General features: G+C 37.2%; 1 protein-coding gene across 1 annotated transcript in view; it reads left to right on the top strand.

Annotated features, from left to right (window-relative positions):
* The window catches only part of Agps (alkyldihydroxyacetonephosphate synthase), a 426,147-nt gene that overhangs the window by 158,617 nt on the left and 253,317 nt on the right, over nt 1-14,213 (top strand). The window contains exon 8 of the mRNA XM_089248613.1: nt 2,655-2,735. Coding sequence (XP_089104739.1) covers nt 2,655-2,735 — 81 coding nt within the window. The remainder of the gene's footprint in view (nt 1-2,654; nt 2,736-14,213) is intronic.

Here is a 14,213-nt window from a genome sequence, read left to right as displayed (position 1 = left end):
AATTCAAGTGGTTGGCATTATCACGAAAAACTAATACCTAGAAGATACGTAAATTTTTCAAATAGAACAATTGTTGTGGATCAACTCAGTCACTGTTGAAAAGCTATGCTAATTTAAGTGTATTATTGATCGGTGACATGTATATAAAGTTCATAAACATCAGTGGGCTTTTTTCTTTGAAGTTTTAAATTGTACATTGCTGCCAACTTCAAAGGAAAACTGTTGACATTAAATCAAAAAAATCATTATCATTTCCAAAAATGTCTGCATGCTCTTGTATATCTTGCGTTTCCTAATAATTTTTCAAAACTTTTCAGATGTCAATCAAAAACTATATTTATGCTATATTATATTTCAATTATGTCATGCAATATATGTCAATCTTATTTTGCCAATCTCAATAATGCATATATGCTTTTCCTATGTAAGCTAATTTCAACACCTCACTTAAAGCATACATGTTGGTTATTACATACACTTTTCGAAGCACCTAGGCAGTGGTCACCTTTTCGAATCACCTTAATGCATGGGCCCACCTGAGCACGGCCCAGGGGCCTCATGAGAAGAGTTGCCTCACAAAAGTGAGAACTGGTTAAAATTTTCAAGAATTTCCCAGGTAGGGTCTGAGAAAAACCACTTGGCCTGGGGCCCATGGTGCTGTTAAGATGCACCTAGGGGCTATGTTTTAACCAAACGTGACTGTATTTACATCTAACACAATGTCAGAGGGGAAAAGAAGTGTTGCTTGTGGTTTCCCTTTCAAGCATGCTCACAAGTACTGAGCAAAATTATGTTTCCATTTCAGAAAGAGTAAATTACCTATATTTTGTTAAGTAGTAAGAAATCAAATTTTACCATTTAATTCGTCAAAATTGGCAAATTTCCTGTTTATCGTATTTATTTCGTAAGTACAAAATTTATGTATCCCTACCTTATTACTTGAATGACAGTCACAGAAAGCTAATTAACTTTTTTTTTTATTTCTCAATAATAAAGACTACCTCAAAATTTGTAATCCCATCTTGCTAAATTTTTACATTTAAAAATATAGTTGCAACAATTATGAAACACATATGGTATTATTATACTTAACATGTTTTGCTTCATGTTGCCTTTATTATTAAATTATTGTTATTAAAGATTATTAAATCTTTCATTATTGCTTTAAAAAATTTAATTGAAATCCTTCACTTGAATATATATTTTTAAGCAACGTTATATGCAATTTTTTTTATTTAAATGAATTTTAAATTCAACTTTAATTTAGGGGGGAACCATTTTTCCCAAAAAACCCGCTCGGTGGAGGGGGGGGGGGAGAGTTTGGCAACCCAGTTTTCAACAGATTAGTATGTGAAATGCTGTTATTCTCACAGCATATGAAGCTTTATTAGAAAGTGATAAAGAATTCTGTACTTAAGAATATGAAGTGAAGAACCGAGACATTACAATGATAATTTCCGTGGAGAAGGTTGAGATGATCAATTGCGAGCTGGATTTAGTTGATGCGTCCAAAGAGTGGGGCAAGAAAGGATTAATCACAATGTAGATGGTGGTAAGACACTGGAAGATATTTGGGAATCAGCTAAGAAACAATAGCAAAATTATGAGATTATCAGCGGCAGAGTCCTAATACACAAGAATGAAGTTTATGATGAGAAAATAAAGTAGGTCATGCTGCCTCTTTTTCAAATGAGAATACATGAATACGTAATAACAATGGGGCATGTGCTCATTCTTTTGGCGACTCTCAAATAAAAGTTAAGGTGTTAGTTCAAAAACATGTCAACTCTGAAAACTAGTGAACTTTTAGAGACAAAATGCTGATCCAACCAAACCTCAGACGTGATCTACCTTTCAAAGTTTGAACAGTGGACTGACTATATCAGACTGCTATAATCACTATTTGACTGTGGGCACAAATTCGTCATATTGCTCTTGGGCTGCAATAATAGCACAACTCAAAAATTGAAATTTTTGGGCATGTTATTGAATCAGGAAAATATGTATCCTATCCTGAAAAAGTATTGAGTGTGCTGCTGTTGAGTTTATTTACCAACAAGGAAGAGCTGAGGAGCTTGTTGGAACTTCAAGCTACTACTATATATTCCACAATGATCCTGCCTGTCACAGATTTAACAAAAAAGAAAAGTCCCAGACACACATTTTTTTGCTGTGATAAAGAAGAAACAACCATCATCCCAGAATTTGAAGCAATATGAATTGAGATGCTGACATATGTGATATTTTTTCGTGCTGGGCAAAAAGCACACCAGTTATATACAGATGCTTCTGTTAGTGTGATCGGGACATGTTGAAACACTTCACAGATGGATGAAAAAGGTCTTGAGTATCATTCAATAGGAAGAAGTTGTCTCCAACTCAACCTGTAGTTTCATGATAATATCTGTAGCAAATATAGCAGTTTTTATGTATTATTACATCTTTTATTAATCGGTTGTAGTTATTCTTCTGTTGCGAAAAAATTAACAGCAGTTGATGCTTACTATTGCATAGGAAAAAAATCATATCCTGTGTGTGTTTTCTTAAAGAAATAATGTGTGTAACAGAACTTGCATTCTGTAAGTTCTGTTACATTTTTTCTATGTTTGTTTATCTCTAATGTACTCTTTTTTTTTTTTTTTTTGGTTTGTCAGAACAGGATTTTATGGGTTAATAAAGAAAATTGCACAGCTCTGGTGGAAGCTGGCATAATTGGTCAAGATCTTGAAAAAGAGGTAAGTTAAATGGCTAGAACTCCTTGGATATAATGAAAATGAAAAATGGAATTATTTGTAAAATTAAAGGGTGAAATAAGAAGCTGAAAGTGAGAGGAGAGGGTGTGGTACTGCCAGAGTTGCCAACTGCTAGGATTTGTCCCTAGTTTCTACAGTGGATAAATGTAAATAAACTCGGCTGGATTAAATAAATCTAGCTGTTGGAATTTTTTTTTTTTTTAGTTTCTGCTAATATTTTCTTGCCAGAGAAAAATCCTTGGAATGGTTTCAGCACACAGCAAATAAAAATCCCTCTGCATACTCTAAGAATTAAAAAAAATAAATAGTGTCATGTGATAACTGTTTTGAGTCAGTAGTGGAGAGGCAAAAAAATTTCCAGTTGACTTTTTGACCATGCACACATGCTTGTTATACCCAGGGTTGTATTTGTGTTTTTGCCGCCTGTGGGCTATACAAATTTTGCCGCGCCCCTCTAATTTCATTCTAAATTTTTAACCCCCCTTTCACTCCTCCCATGCCATTACTAATGCCATAAACAAACAAAAGGCAAAAAAGTGGTACTGTATATAGTTGCGCCTAAATTTTACTTTTCTGTCCTGTATTCGTATCCTATTCCGATCCACAATGATTGCCATATAATGGGTAGGGTGCTCAACCTCCGGTCTGTAGGGGTCTACACATCGATGAAAAACACTGATAAATTAAATTCCACAATGTATGGTGCATACTTTCTGTATACTTGATTATAGTCTAGCAACAAAATAAATAATGCATTACATAGTATCTATACATATTATCTTTAACCGCACGTCCTAAAGTGTATTTTGAAGTAATGAAATATTTTTTGGAAAATATTTCATTAGTTTCTTCAGTCCATGAAAATTGTTTCATGGACTGATTAAAATTCTAGACAGGGCCCGCTAGTGGTTTATGTCTTTTGTTTCTATATATTTCATTGCGTACATTATTGCAATACATAAATTTTAATATAATAAAATATTTCTTGGAATAAACACCACATGCACATACGTGTCGCTGTATCGGAAAAAAAACCCATCAATATATAATGACATTTTGTTTATTAACTTAAACATAAATCTGCATCCTTTGCACATTTCTGACATAAAATTTATTAAATGCTTATTTTTAATTTCGGATTATGTATATATGTAATGGTCTACATCAGTGGTTCTCAACCAAGGACCATATGGCCCCAAGGGGGCCCCAGGATATTCCAGGGGGCAATGGAGGAAAATATTGCCAAAGGGGAGCCATGGCTGCTGATAAATGGGGCCACTTAGTCATAAGCTTGTGTTACCAATAATTATAAGTTTTCAAGAAGATGCCGCTGTGGTGGTAGAGTAGTCATAGTGACGGACTCGCATCGTGGGGACCCGGGTTCGAGCCCCACCGTCGCCACAGTGGTGGTCGGCTGAAGTTGTTTTTCTGTGGTTCCCAACTTCGAGGCGCAAATGCGAGCCGATCTCCCCGTTAAAAAGTCTCTCCACAGAGAGCAACAGGGCTACAAACAGTACAAATATTCAGTCACTACACATTACTCACTTCACTTCTTAGATATAGATGGCAGCACTGAAAAATCATACACAACACTAGATACGCACTCAGACTGTTAGGTACACACACTTACACTTCCGGCACAACTCGCTAGGTAGTAAATTGCCTATGGCGATAGACCTGAGTTGTGCTCGGTTTAAAAAAAAGAAAAGTTTTCAAGATGAATGTGTTTATATATACAATGTCACTTTAATGACAGTGATTGACAGTAGCATTTATTTGAATACAACCAACCAAAAAACGTGACTGTACGACCCACCCTTTATGCCAGTGGTTCTCAACCAGGGGGCCCCAGGATATTTCAGGGGGGGGGGGCATGGAGAAAAATATCGCAAAAGGGGAGCCATGGCTGCTGATAATGGGGCCACGAAGAAATTTATTAAGAGAGACTCTCAAAAAATTTCAAACAAAATGCATAGAATATTTTTTCACAATTTTTCCCCTATTTAAGTAACATTAATATAATAAAGATTCGATTGATTTTTCAACACCGCAGGATATTTCAACACCCAGCACAAGGTTCCAAGTAGTTGAAAGATGAAATTTAGTACTTGAAGTATCAAATATTTCAAGCACAGTGACATTTTTGTGTGTGTTCATCCAATTTTTCATAAGTAGGGCTGTTATTTTTATGACCTAAAGATGAAACATCATTGCTAATAAGTTCTTAGCAATTATGTTTCTTCTTTAGCTCATAAAAATCAGAGCCCTTGTCATAAGCTTGTGTTATCAATAATTATAAGGTTTCGAGATGGATGTATTTATATATACAGTGTCACTTTAATGACAGTGATTGACAGTAGCATTTATTTTAATACAACCAACCAAAAAACTACGTTAAATGCAGATAAAATGGTTTTGTTGGAATCAGGAGAGACGGGGCTGCACTTTTTAATTGGGGTTTTGAGCACACGTGTCCCTACAAAAAGTCAACATTTTTATTTTAATAACTATATAACCCTTAGTGCAACATGAACGACATATTTGAGTACTAAACGTTATTTGGATAATTTTTCTAACTGAAAGTATTCCTGTAGGGCGACCGGTTTGCCAGTAAAATACCATACTACTAAACTAGACATGCACCTCGTCCATATTAGTCTGTGAGAGAGGCCACATTATGAACCAAAAAAGTCACTTGGACATAGCTTGTCATCCAACGAGATATCAGATTGTCACGATGAATGTGAATCACTAGCGAAATTATAATCAGTAAACCAATAATATTTTTATTTGAAATCAGATTATTTATAAGTTCTGATCAGTTTGAAATACTGATTTATCCAAATTCAAATTTACCCAAGAAAAACTAATTTGTAAATAATTCAAACTTCATCCTGTACAGTAACTCAGTAACTTGGTGACATTATGACATCTTCAAGCGCAAAGGGGTCGTTCAAGTATTACGTCAGCAAATTTTTAGTTATTTTTTGACCCCTTTGTCAGCAAAACACTGACCCCATTGTTAGCAAAATTTCGTCAGCAGCTTAGAATATTCCATATCTTCAAGAAAAGGTGGTTGATGACGTAAGAAACCTTCAAACCTCTTCCCCCCTTGTCATCAAAAGTCAGCAAATCAGAACCCCCCCCCAATGCTGACATAATACTTGATCCAAAGTTTACATTGATTGAAAATTTATTATATTTTTTACTGTGTTGTATTATTGGGCTGCACTTTTTAATTGGGTTTTTGTGCACACGGTGTCCGTATAAAAAGTTAACATTTTTATTTTAATAACTATATAACCCTTTGCAACATGAATGACATATCTGAGTACTACACGTTATATGGATAATTTTTCTAATTCACCAACACTGGACAGTCACAAAGTCACGGAATGAGAAAAAGGTCACTGAAGTCGTGAAAAAGTAAAATTTGAGTGAAGGTTACAGATTTTTTTGATTCTCCAGATATATTTTTGTTTGATTTTTTCCCCTTAAATCTGGGCATTAGAGAAGCTGTGGCATTCAATATTTCTTTCTTCTGTATCAGGTTTTATTCATTCTTTTTTTTGCCCTGGAGGGATGGATGGGTTAAGAGCAACAGAAAAAAAGCGTCAATATGTAGCCATTTTACATTGGGACAGACATTATATGGCTGGGGCAAAAAAGCTATTTAGACGGGATGAACAAAAAAGAACTTTTCTTTCTCTGCTTGTCTGGGCGTTTGATCATCTGTAATACTACCTCTAAAGCGCAGTGTTCTCAGGATCATGTGATACTGAGGTCCCCTCCTCAACGAAGTGAATCACCGGCAACAGCTGTTAGAGACGTGCGGGTCTCCAAAGCAGCTTCCAATAGCAGTAAAGTAACAAACTGCAGTGTGGCGAAACCAACATCATCCTTATCACACTGCCAAAGTAGCAAATTATGACTGTATCAGACAGGATAGAAGCTTTGGTCCAGGGGGAGGAGTAGCTATATATGTGAAGCGACACATTAATTATGATATTATTCAGCTACCTCCCTCGACACAATGTGAGGTAATAGCAATAGAGATCTACGTAAACAATAAAAAAAAAATTAGGATAGGAGTGTGCTATAAACCTCCAAGAAACACTATAGACATTCCACTTTTTAACGAATTTTTCAATTGTCAGTGCCCAGTGATATGTGCCCGAGTGGCATGGTGGTAAGATGCTCGTCTACCATCGTGAAGGTTGTTGTCAGGGTCCCGGGTTCGAACCCAAGGGAGGAGGATATTGATATAAGATATTTTCCCTAATGAACTCGAGGCGACCACCGATAGACAACGCCTTCACTTCCAACCCATCTCACTAATGGCAGTAAATTGCACTATAGCGATATGGCCAGAGTTGGTGTTTGGTGAAGTAGTACCCAGTGATAATGTGTGGCGACATGAATGCTAAATCCTTTCTGTGGAACTCGTACTCTACAAACACCCAAGGCAGGGTGCTCGAAAATTTTTGTATCAGAAAGAGCATTCAACCTTATGCGCCATACACTCCAACTCATTTTCCTGACCAGGCTGGCCAGTCACCAGATATTCTTGACATAGCGCTTGCTAAGAACCTTACATTTGCTATGTCGATTCACGTTCAACCTGTCACGGATTCTGATCACAACCCTATATTTCTGGTAGCGGATTTCAATATTCCTTTATATGTAAACCAAAGAAAATAGCAGGGTTGTTTGGTTTAAACCAAGTGGTTTTTTTCAAAAAATCAAATAAAAGCTGCCTAAATATCATTTTTTTCCTTGAAAAATATCATATTGGTTCATTATTAGCCAAAATGTTTCATTTTTACCACATTTTATATCCTTGGGGTACATTCTGATGGTATATCTTTAAATGACATAAGATTTTATGAATGGTTTTTTTCAAAAAGTCTCATAAAAGTGGCCAGAATATACATATATTTTTCATATGAAGTATCTTAGTTATTTAAAGTTATGTATATAAAAGCCAAAATTTCTCATTCTTACAACATTTTCTAACCTTTGGCTACATTCTGCTGCTCTATCTTGAGCAAATTCATGAATAAGGATTGCATCACACATCTAAATGTAGTGGTGTATTACCTCACATGGTTTCTTTTTCCCTTCACAAAGAAGCAGCTGCAGTAGTGACACCATCATGCTAGGGGCAGGTGGTCCTATAATCCAATAAAGACACCAGCTGTCCTTAAAGGATAAACACTAATGAACTAGTTGTTACATTACCTCACATACATTTTCTTTCCCATAAGAAGTAGCACATCTCCTACTGTATATCTCCCAGTCTTAATATTCAATAGTTATTCTATTTCTTGTGCAATGCGTGCCTTGAATTGCTGATGCAGAATATATTTACGCAAACGAAAATCCAGTTTTTTTTATACTTTCACACACACACTGTTAAGCCCAGTTAATCAAGGTTCTACTGTATAGTAGTAACAGATTTATGAAAAATAATCAGCTATACACAGGGTGATTATAATTTAAGTTTTGATTCCAAAACTATACAATAAGTACTGGTCAGAATGACTTGAAAATTTGCATAGACATTCCTTTTTTTAGTTTAAGTTTAGTTTTAGTTAAGTTTTTCCTTAGTTAAGTTTAAGTTTAGTTTTAGTTAAGTTTTTCCTTAGTTAAGTTTAAGTTTAGTTTTAGTTAAGTTTTTCCTTAGTTAAGTTTAACTTATCCTTAGGATAAGTTTCTTTCGCAAAAGGAAAAAAAGTGCAAGTAGATGATGCTGTACTTGGCCAGCAGTATAATCTATTTTGTGCAACCACATCATCTCGGCACTTCCACAGCATCAGTGTGTGGATAGAACTTCTATCAAGATACACATTGCAATATCAGCAAAGCAGCTGCTGAAGACCCATTTTGACAGGTTGCACCTTAACCCTTGCAACTTCTGGCTGTGGGGGTACCTCAAATGTTATAAACAGTGGTCAGATTGCAAACTTTGGTGAATTGTAATCTCCAGCACATTCCCTATATGTTAGAAATTCCTCAGGAATATTAACGAGGGTGGGGGGGGGGGGGCGCGCGTTTGGTTTAATAAAGCTGAATTGCAAGCACATCCACATTATGACCATGGCATACTCAGATTCTGTTGTTGAACAAGAATTTTTGTGCTTTCAACCTCGTAGCCAGAACACGCAGTGGACAACATATTTAACATTTCTTAAGTAAGTTGTAGTTATTTGTTCAATTACTTCGTTTTTTGTGATGTTTCCATGAATTGTAAAATCGTGAAATGCTATAATTAAGGTATCATTCTGCCATGACTGGCTATCGTTTCCATTCTGCGAGCAAATTTCCCACATGTTGTGTGATGTCATTAATTTTACATTTTTAAGTATTTTTCCCCCTTTATCAAATAAAAATTGAATTTTTTCAGGAATATTCATATCAATTTTCAAGTCATCCTGACAATCGTTCTTTTTTTACAGTGTTTTGAAATCAGAACCTTAGTTATAATCACCCTGTATATCGTAAATCATTGCTAATTAATTTGCATTATTTATGCTTCATTAAATACATTATATTCACCTAATTTTTATTACTTTTTGCAAAATAGCTTCCTAATTAAGTATACTGAAAGTAACTGGAAAAAAACCTTTATATATTATATGATTAATAATAACATTAAAAGAATTTTCAAACACACAGTAATCCATTGAGTTAAGCAAAAAATAATTGAATTGGAAAAGTTGGTTTTTGTTAAAATGTAATAAATATTTATTGATTTAGCATGGGAATAGTGTTAATTACATTAATAAACATTTTATTTTAGTTAATTATTGGAAGTTTGAATGATTTTTCAGAAATTTCATTGCTTTTAATGTTAATACTATTTAAAATAAAAAAAACGGTTTTTTTTACCAACCCTGGAAAATAGTGATATGGCCATTATTTAAGCGAAAGCTGGCCAGAATCACATTGCCTTCCTTCACGGGTGGCAATATTGATCAAATTGAATCTGACTTATTGTTTCTCACAGAAACCTTCACTAACACTGCTAAGGAATTCACCTGAGACGCTCCCACTAATAATCCACTGGGTATTATTCCCCGCTGGATTAAGGAAACAAGGCATCAAATTAAAAAACAAATTTAGGAGGAAATGGCAAAGAACGTTAAATCTGTACTACCAAGATAGATACAGATCTATAAAAAGAGAAGTATCTAGAGAAAACAAAGAATTTATGAGTGAGCGTTACTTCAGCTTTTTACGTGAGGCAAATTGTGCTGATGGCACTGTGGTGTGCCGGCGCCCTCAGTTCATATTTCACTCGCCAGATGGCGTCGCCATACCATAGTGTACTTCCATACTCAGTACAAATTTTTCCTTCTTGTACGAAGTGTACAACTCCACGATGGCATGTTTTTTTAATCAGTTGTCTACACACGCCAGAGACGGAGACACGTTGTTATCTCGGGTCACGAAACGATCCTCACGTTGTAAATTATTAAATACGCTTTAATGTAATCATACTTCTGATTCTCTTGGAGTCGTCAATATGACTTACAGCACGTTATACAAAGTGTATAAAACATGTAAGCCCACTTATTCGAGGATTCCTCTGATTGTCGGCACAAACGGAACAGTATATAGTGACAGTGATAAAGCGGAAATATTTGCTCTTCATTTCTCTCCATTTTCTCTCCATGTGATAACACTCCTCCTCAGCTTATTGCCAGTGTTGACAGAGAAGTTCAAGTATTCTTTAGGGATATTCCCCCAGAACAACCCTCTGCTTTATTTCCTACGAACACTGAATAAGTAACAAACATTATCAAAAACCTCAAAAAGAAAAAAGCACCTGGTCAGGACACCATCACCAACAACACTATCAAGAATCTCCCCGAAAATATGGTTCGCCAGCTGGTCAACATATTCAATGAATTACTCCGTACAAACCACTTTCCGGCAGAATGGAAACTCGCTAAAGTTATCCCCAAAGCTGGACATGACCTACACTATCCACAGAATTGGCGCCCGATCTCACTTCTCAGTTCATTAGGGAAACTCTTTGAGAGAGTGGTAGCCATCAGACTATACAAATTTGTAGAGGACAATAACATTATCGGTCCAGAGCAGCACGGTTTCTGCAGCAAGCACTTGACCACCACTCAATTATTGCAGTTCGTAGAACGAATTCAAGAAGCCAAAATTTATAAAGACACTGCAGCAGTAGCCTCTTTCGATTTAAAGAAATCTTTTGATAAAGTTTGGCACAATGGGCTGCTGTTTAAGATGATTCGCATGGGAATGCTGTATAACATCATCAAATTTGTGAGCAATTATCTCGACTCGCTCTCCTTCCGAGTACAGATAAATGACTCAATATGTAATTCTAGACAGATTTGTTCATCAATAGCTCAGGGAAGTGTGTTAGGTCCCATCCTACACAATTTTCATATGAATGACTTCCCAGTTGCCCCTAAGGGTTTCACCGCTCTTTATGCCGACGATAGTGCCCTTTATTGCACAGATAAGGACCCTGGCAAGGCCCTTTCAAACTTGCAAGAAATGGTAAGATTGGTCGAGCGCCGGTGTGTGCGAACCCGTGTTGAACTGAATGCAGATAAAACCAAATTCACGTGGTTCACTAACAAGTCCTCATTACCACAACAAGCACACATAGAGGTACAAGGAGTTATAATCAACCCAGTCATTCACAATAAATATTTGGGGGTGATAATGGACAAGAGATTCAGTTTCTCCCGGCAGTGTGTTGATGCCATCCGTAGGGCGACTGTGGCATCAGTCATGCTCAACAGACTAAGCCACAGGCACTCAAGTCTTTCAATTTGAAATAAAATTATTCTGTATAAGATGGCAATTAGACCGATTCTTCTGTATGATGCGCCTGTCTGGTTGTTCTTGAAGAAAATGAATATCATCGCTCTGGAGAGATTTCAGAACAAGACTCTGAGGAGATACACCAGACTACCTTGGTACGTTAGAAACGTTAATATCAGACGTGATTCCGGAGTGGCTGATGTAACGTCATATGCAAAGAAACTGGCGAAGAACTTATTTGATAAATTGAACGATTCTGTATTTCCACACCTTGTGGAGATTTCATCATACGACAGTAGACACAAAGCACGATTAAAAAGACCAAAAAATTTTCTACACATGCCACGACCTGTGTTACCAGGTCTACGAACATTTGAAAACTTTTGAAAGAAAAAAAAAAAACCCCTTGGGTCTCAGGTGAACCTACGTCTTCACCCACCTTATTAGAATCTAACTATTATTGCAAAGCGCACTACTGCACAGGAATTGGCAAAGTCATGATGAAGGGGGTTTGATGGATTATAACTATCCATTGGAACCCTGTTTCGCCAATTACGGTTTTCGGATCATGTGATAATTCCTAGAGGAGGAGGGGGGGGGGGACTGTAATAGACGGCAGTAGGGAGACCTCTTAGGAACAGTATTGGTTTTTCCGTAGACCGTAGAAAAAAGACATGATCTTCTTCCCCCCCACCACCCCACAGCATGGAGCAGGGCTGTTGGATCTTTAGACATGCTTTACATACGAATGCATGAAATCCGGATGATTTTGATAATTGTATGCAATTTGCACAAGGTGTTTAAAAGAAACATTGATCAAGTTCTTGCGAGCACCAAATCGGACACAAGCATTGAGCACTCTGGGTGCTTCAGGGAGCATCACGGTGCTCGCAAGCAATGGATTGAAGATGTGTGATTTAGACGGATACCTAAGCAGGACGCTAGAGCAAATACCAAGCGGCTAATATTGTACTTGGGAAAATGTGAATAGGAAAAGGAATATGTAAAATCCGTCATTGCAGTGTTCCTCAACCGCTGGGCCCTGGCTTCTGCCAAACTGGGCCATGAGTGGTTTATTGCTTAATTTTTACCCATTTATTTCCCGTTAATCTTGTGTATGCCCAGGGCTTCCAATCAAGAAAAAGAAATCAACTGTGCTGTGAGATTCCAAAGGTTAAGAAACACGGGTTGTAGAAAAAATTCTAGTGGCTCCACATCTTGCAGTAGGGCCATCCAGGACTGCAACTAGGGGGAAAGAAGGCAGGTCTGGTGCCCCAGGGCGCTGAACCAGAAGGGGGCACGCCGAAGGGGGCATGTGAAATACAGTTTTTGTCTTCCGACGTTTCGTTCACACGAGTGGCGAACATTTTCAAGAATTGAAAATTCCTGAGGTTCCAGTTTCTATGGGATGTTGTATTTAAATCAACTTTAAACTTAAAAGTTTTTGAAAATTTGAAACAAAATTCAGGTCTGTTTTTTTTAATTTACTCTCTTGCGCTTTCCCCCATTCATTAAGACCCTCTATTTTATTAAAACAAACCCTCCTAGGTAGTCGCTACTCACAGTTTGGGAACAACTGATGTAAGAAACAGTCTAGATCAGTGTTTCTTAACCTTTTTTTGCCCGTGGCCCCCTTTGAACCATTTTTGTTTCTCGTGGGCCCCCGTGTCTTACCTCGAGTCTTCAACTTTCATCTAGAAGCAAGATCCTTTATACGTATTGAAATAATTTTTTCATTGAATTTATACTGAACGAAAATTTTGCAAAGAAAATTGGCATCCAGACCACTGGCCTAGAATTTATTGATCTCCCCACTAGTCCGAGTTCTATCAGAACCGTCTCAACATCTAACTTCCCCCCCCCCCTTCCTCCCACCCAGGCAAAGTGATGCTATGTTAGTCCCATACCTAGCTGAAAATAAACAGCCTACACATTTCCTACTTATTTTCAAAATTTATTGTACTATACAAATATCATAATGTCCCCACCTTACTTATGGACATGAGGGCCCCGGACATGACCCCTCACAAGAATGGGACAGTCAGAGCTGCAGCTCGGGGCCTGATATGGTTTTCATCATTTTTTGTTTTTCACACTATAATTCAATATAGAAGGGAGACTGGGAAAAATCTAGCCTGGGACCCGCAAAAAACTTCATTCTAGGGAACTTGTTGCAAAATGTAGGTGGTGAGGCCCGGGTAGGTCCATGCCCTAAGACGGCCCTGGTTTTATGGGTGGTTTTGTCGGATTTTGTAAGTGTATAGTCACTAATATAAAAGCTTTATTTCTTCACACCTTAATTTTTCCTCTCGGCTCTCTGAAGCCCTTCAAACCACCTGTGATGGCCCCTTTTCCCATTTTCTTCCGTGGTCCCCTTCAGGTATCCCAGTACCACTAGGGGGCCATATGGCCCCAGGTTGAGAACCACTGGTCTAGATGGTTCATTTTGTTGAATGCAGTTCTCCCACTTATTCTGCTTTTCCTACTTTTTGGTGAAATGTCCCACTTTGTCCTATTTTTCCTATTTTTTTAAATAAAATTTGTATAATTGCTTTTAATTAAGAAGGGAATCATATAGACAGGGGCGGTCTTAGGGCAGTGCGACTGGTGCAACTGCACCGGGCGACAAATGAGAAGGGGCGCAGA

The sequence above is a fragment of the Pholcus phalangioides genome, unplaced genomic scaffold, assembly GCF_987345545.1.
Source record: "Pholcus phalangioides strain wild (caught in Gottingen) unplaced genomic scaffold, Ppha-v1.0 ptg000020l_1, whole genome shotgun sequence".
Lineage (NCBI taxonomy): Eukaryota > Metazoa > Arthropoda > Arachnida > Araneae > Pholcidae > Pholcus > Pholcus phalangioides.
Note: the sequence above shows the minus strand (reverse complement) of the source record. Positions and strands in the feature narration are given on the sequence as shown.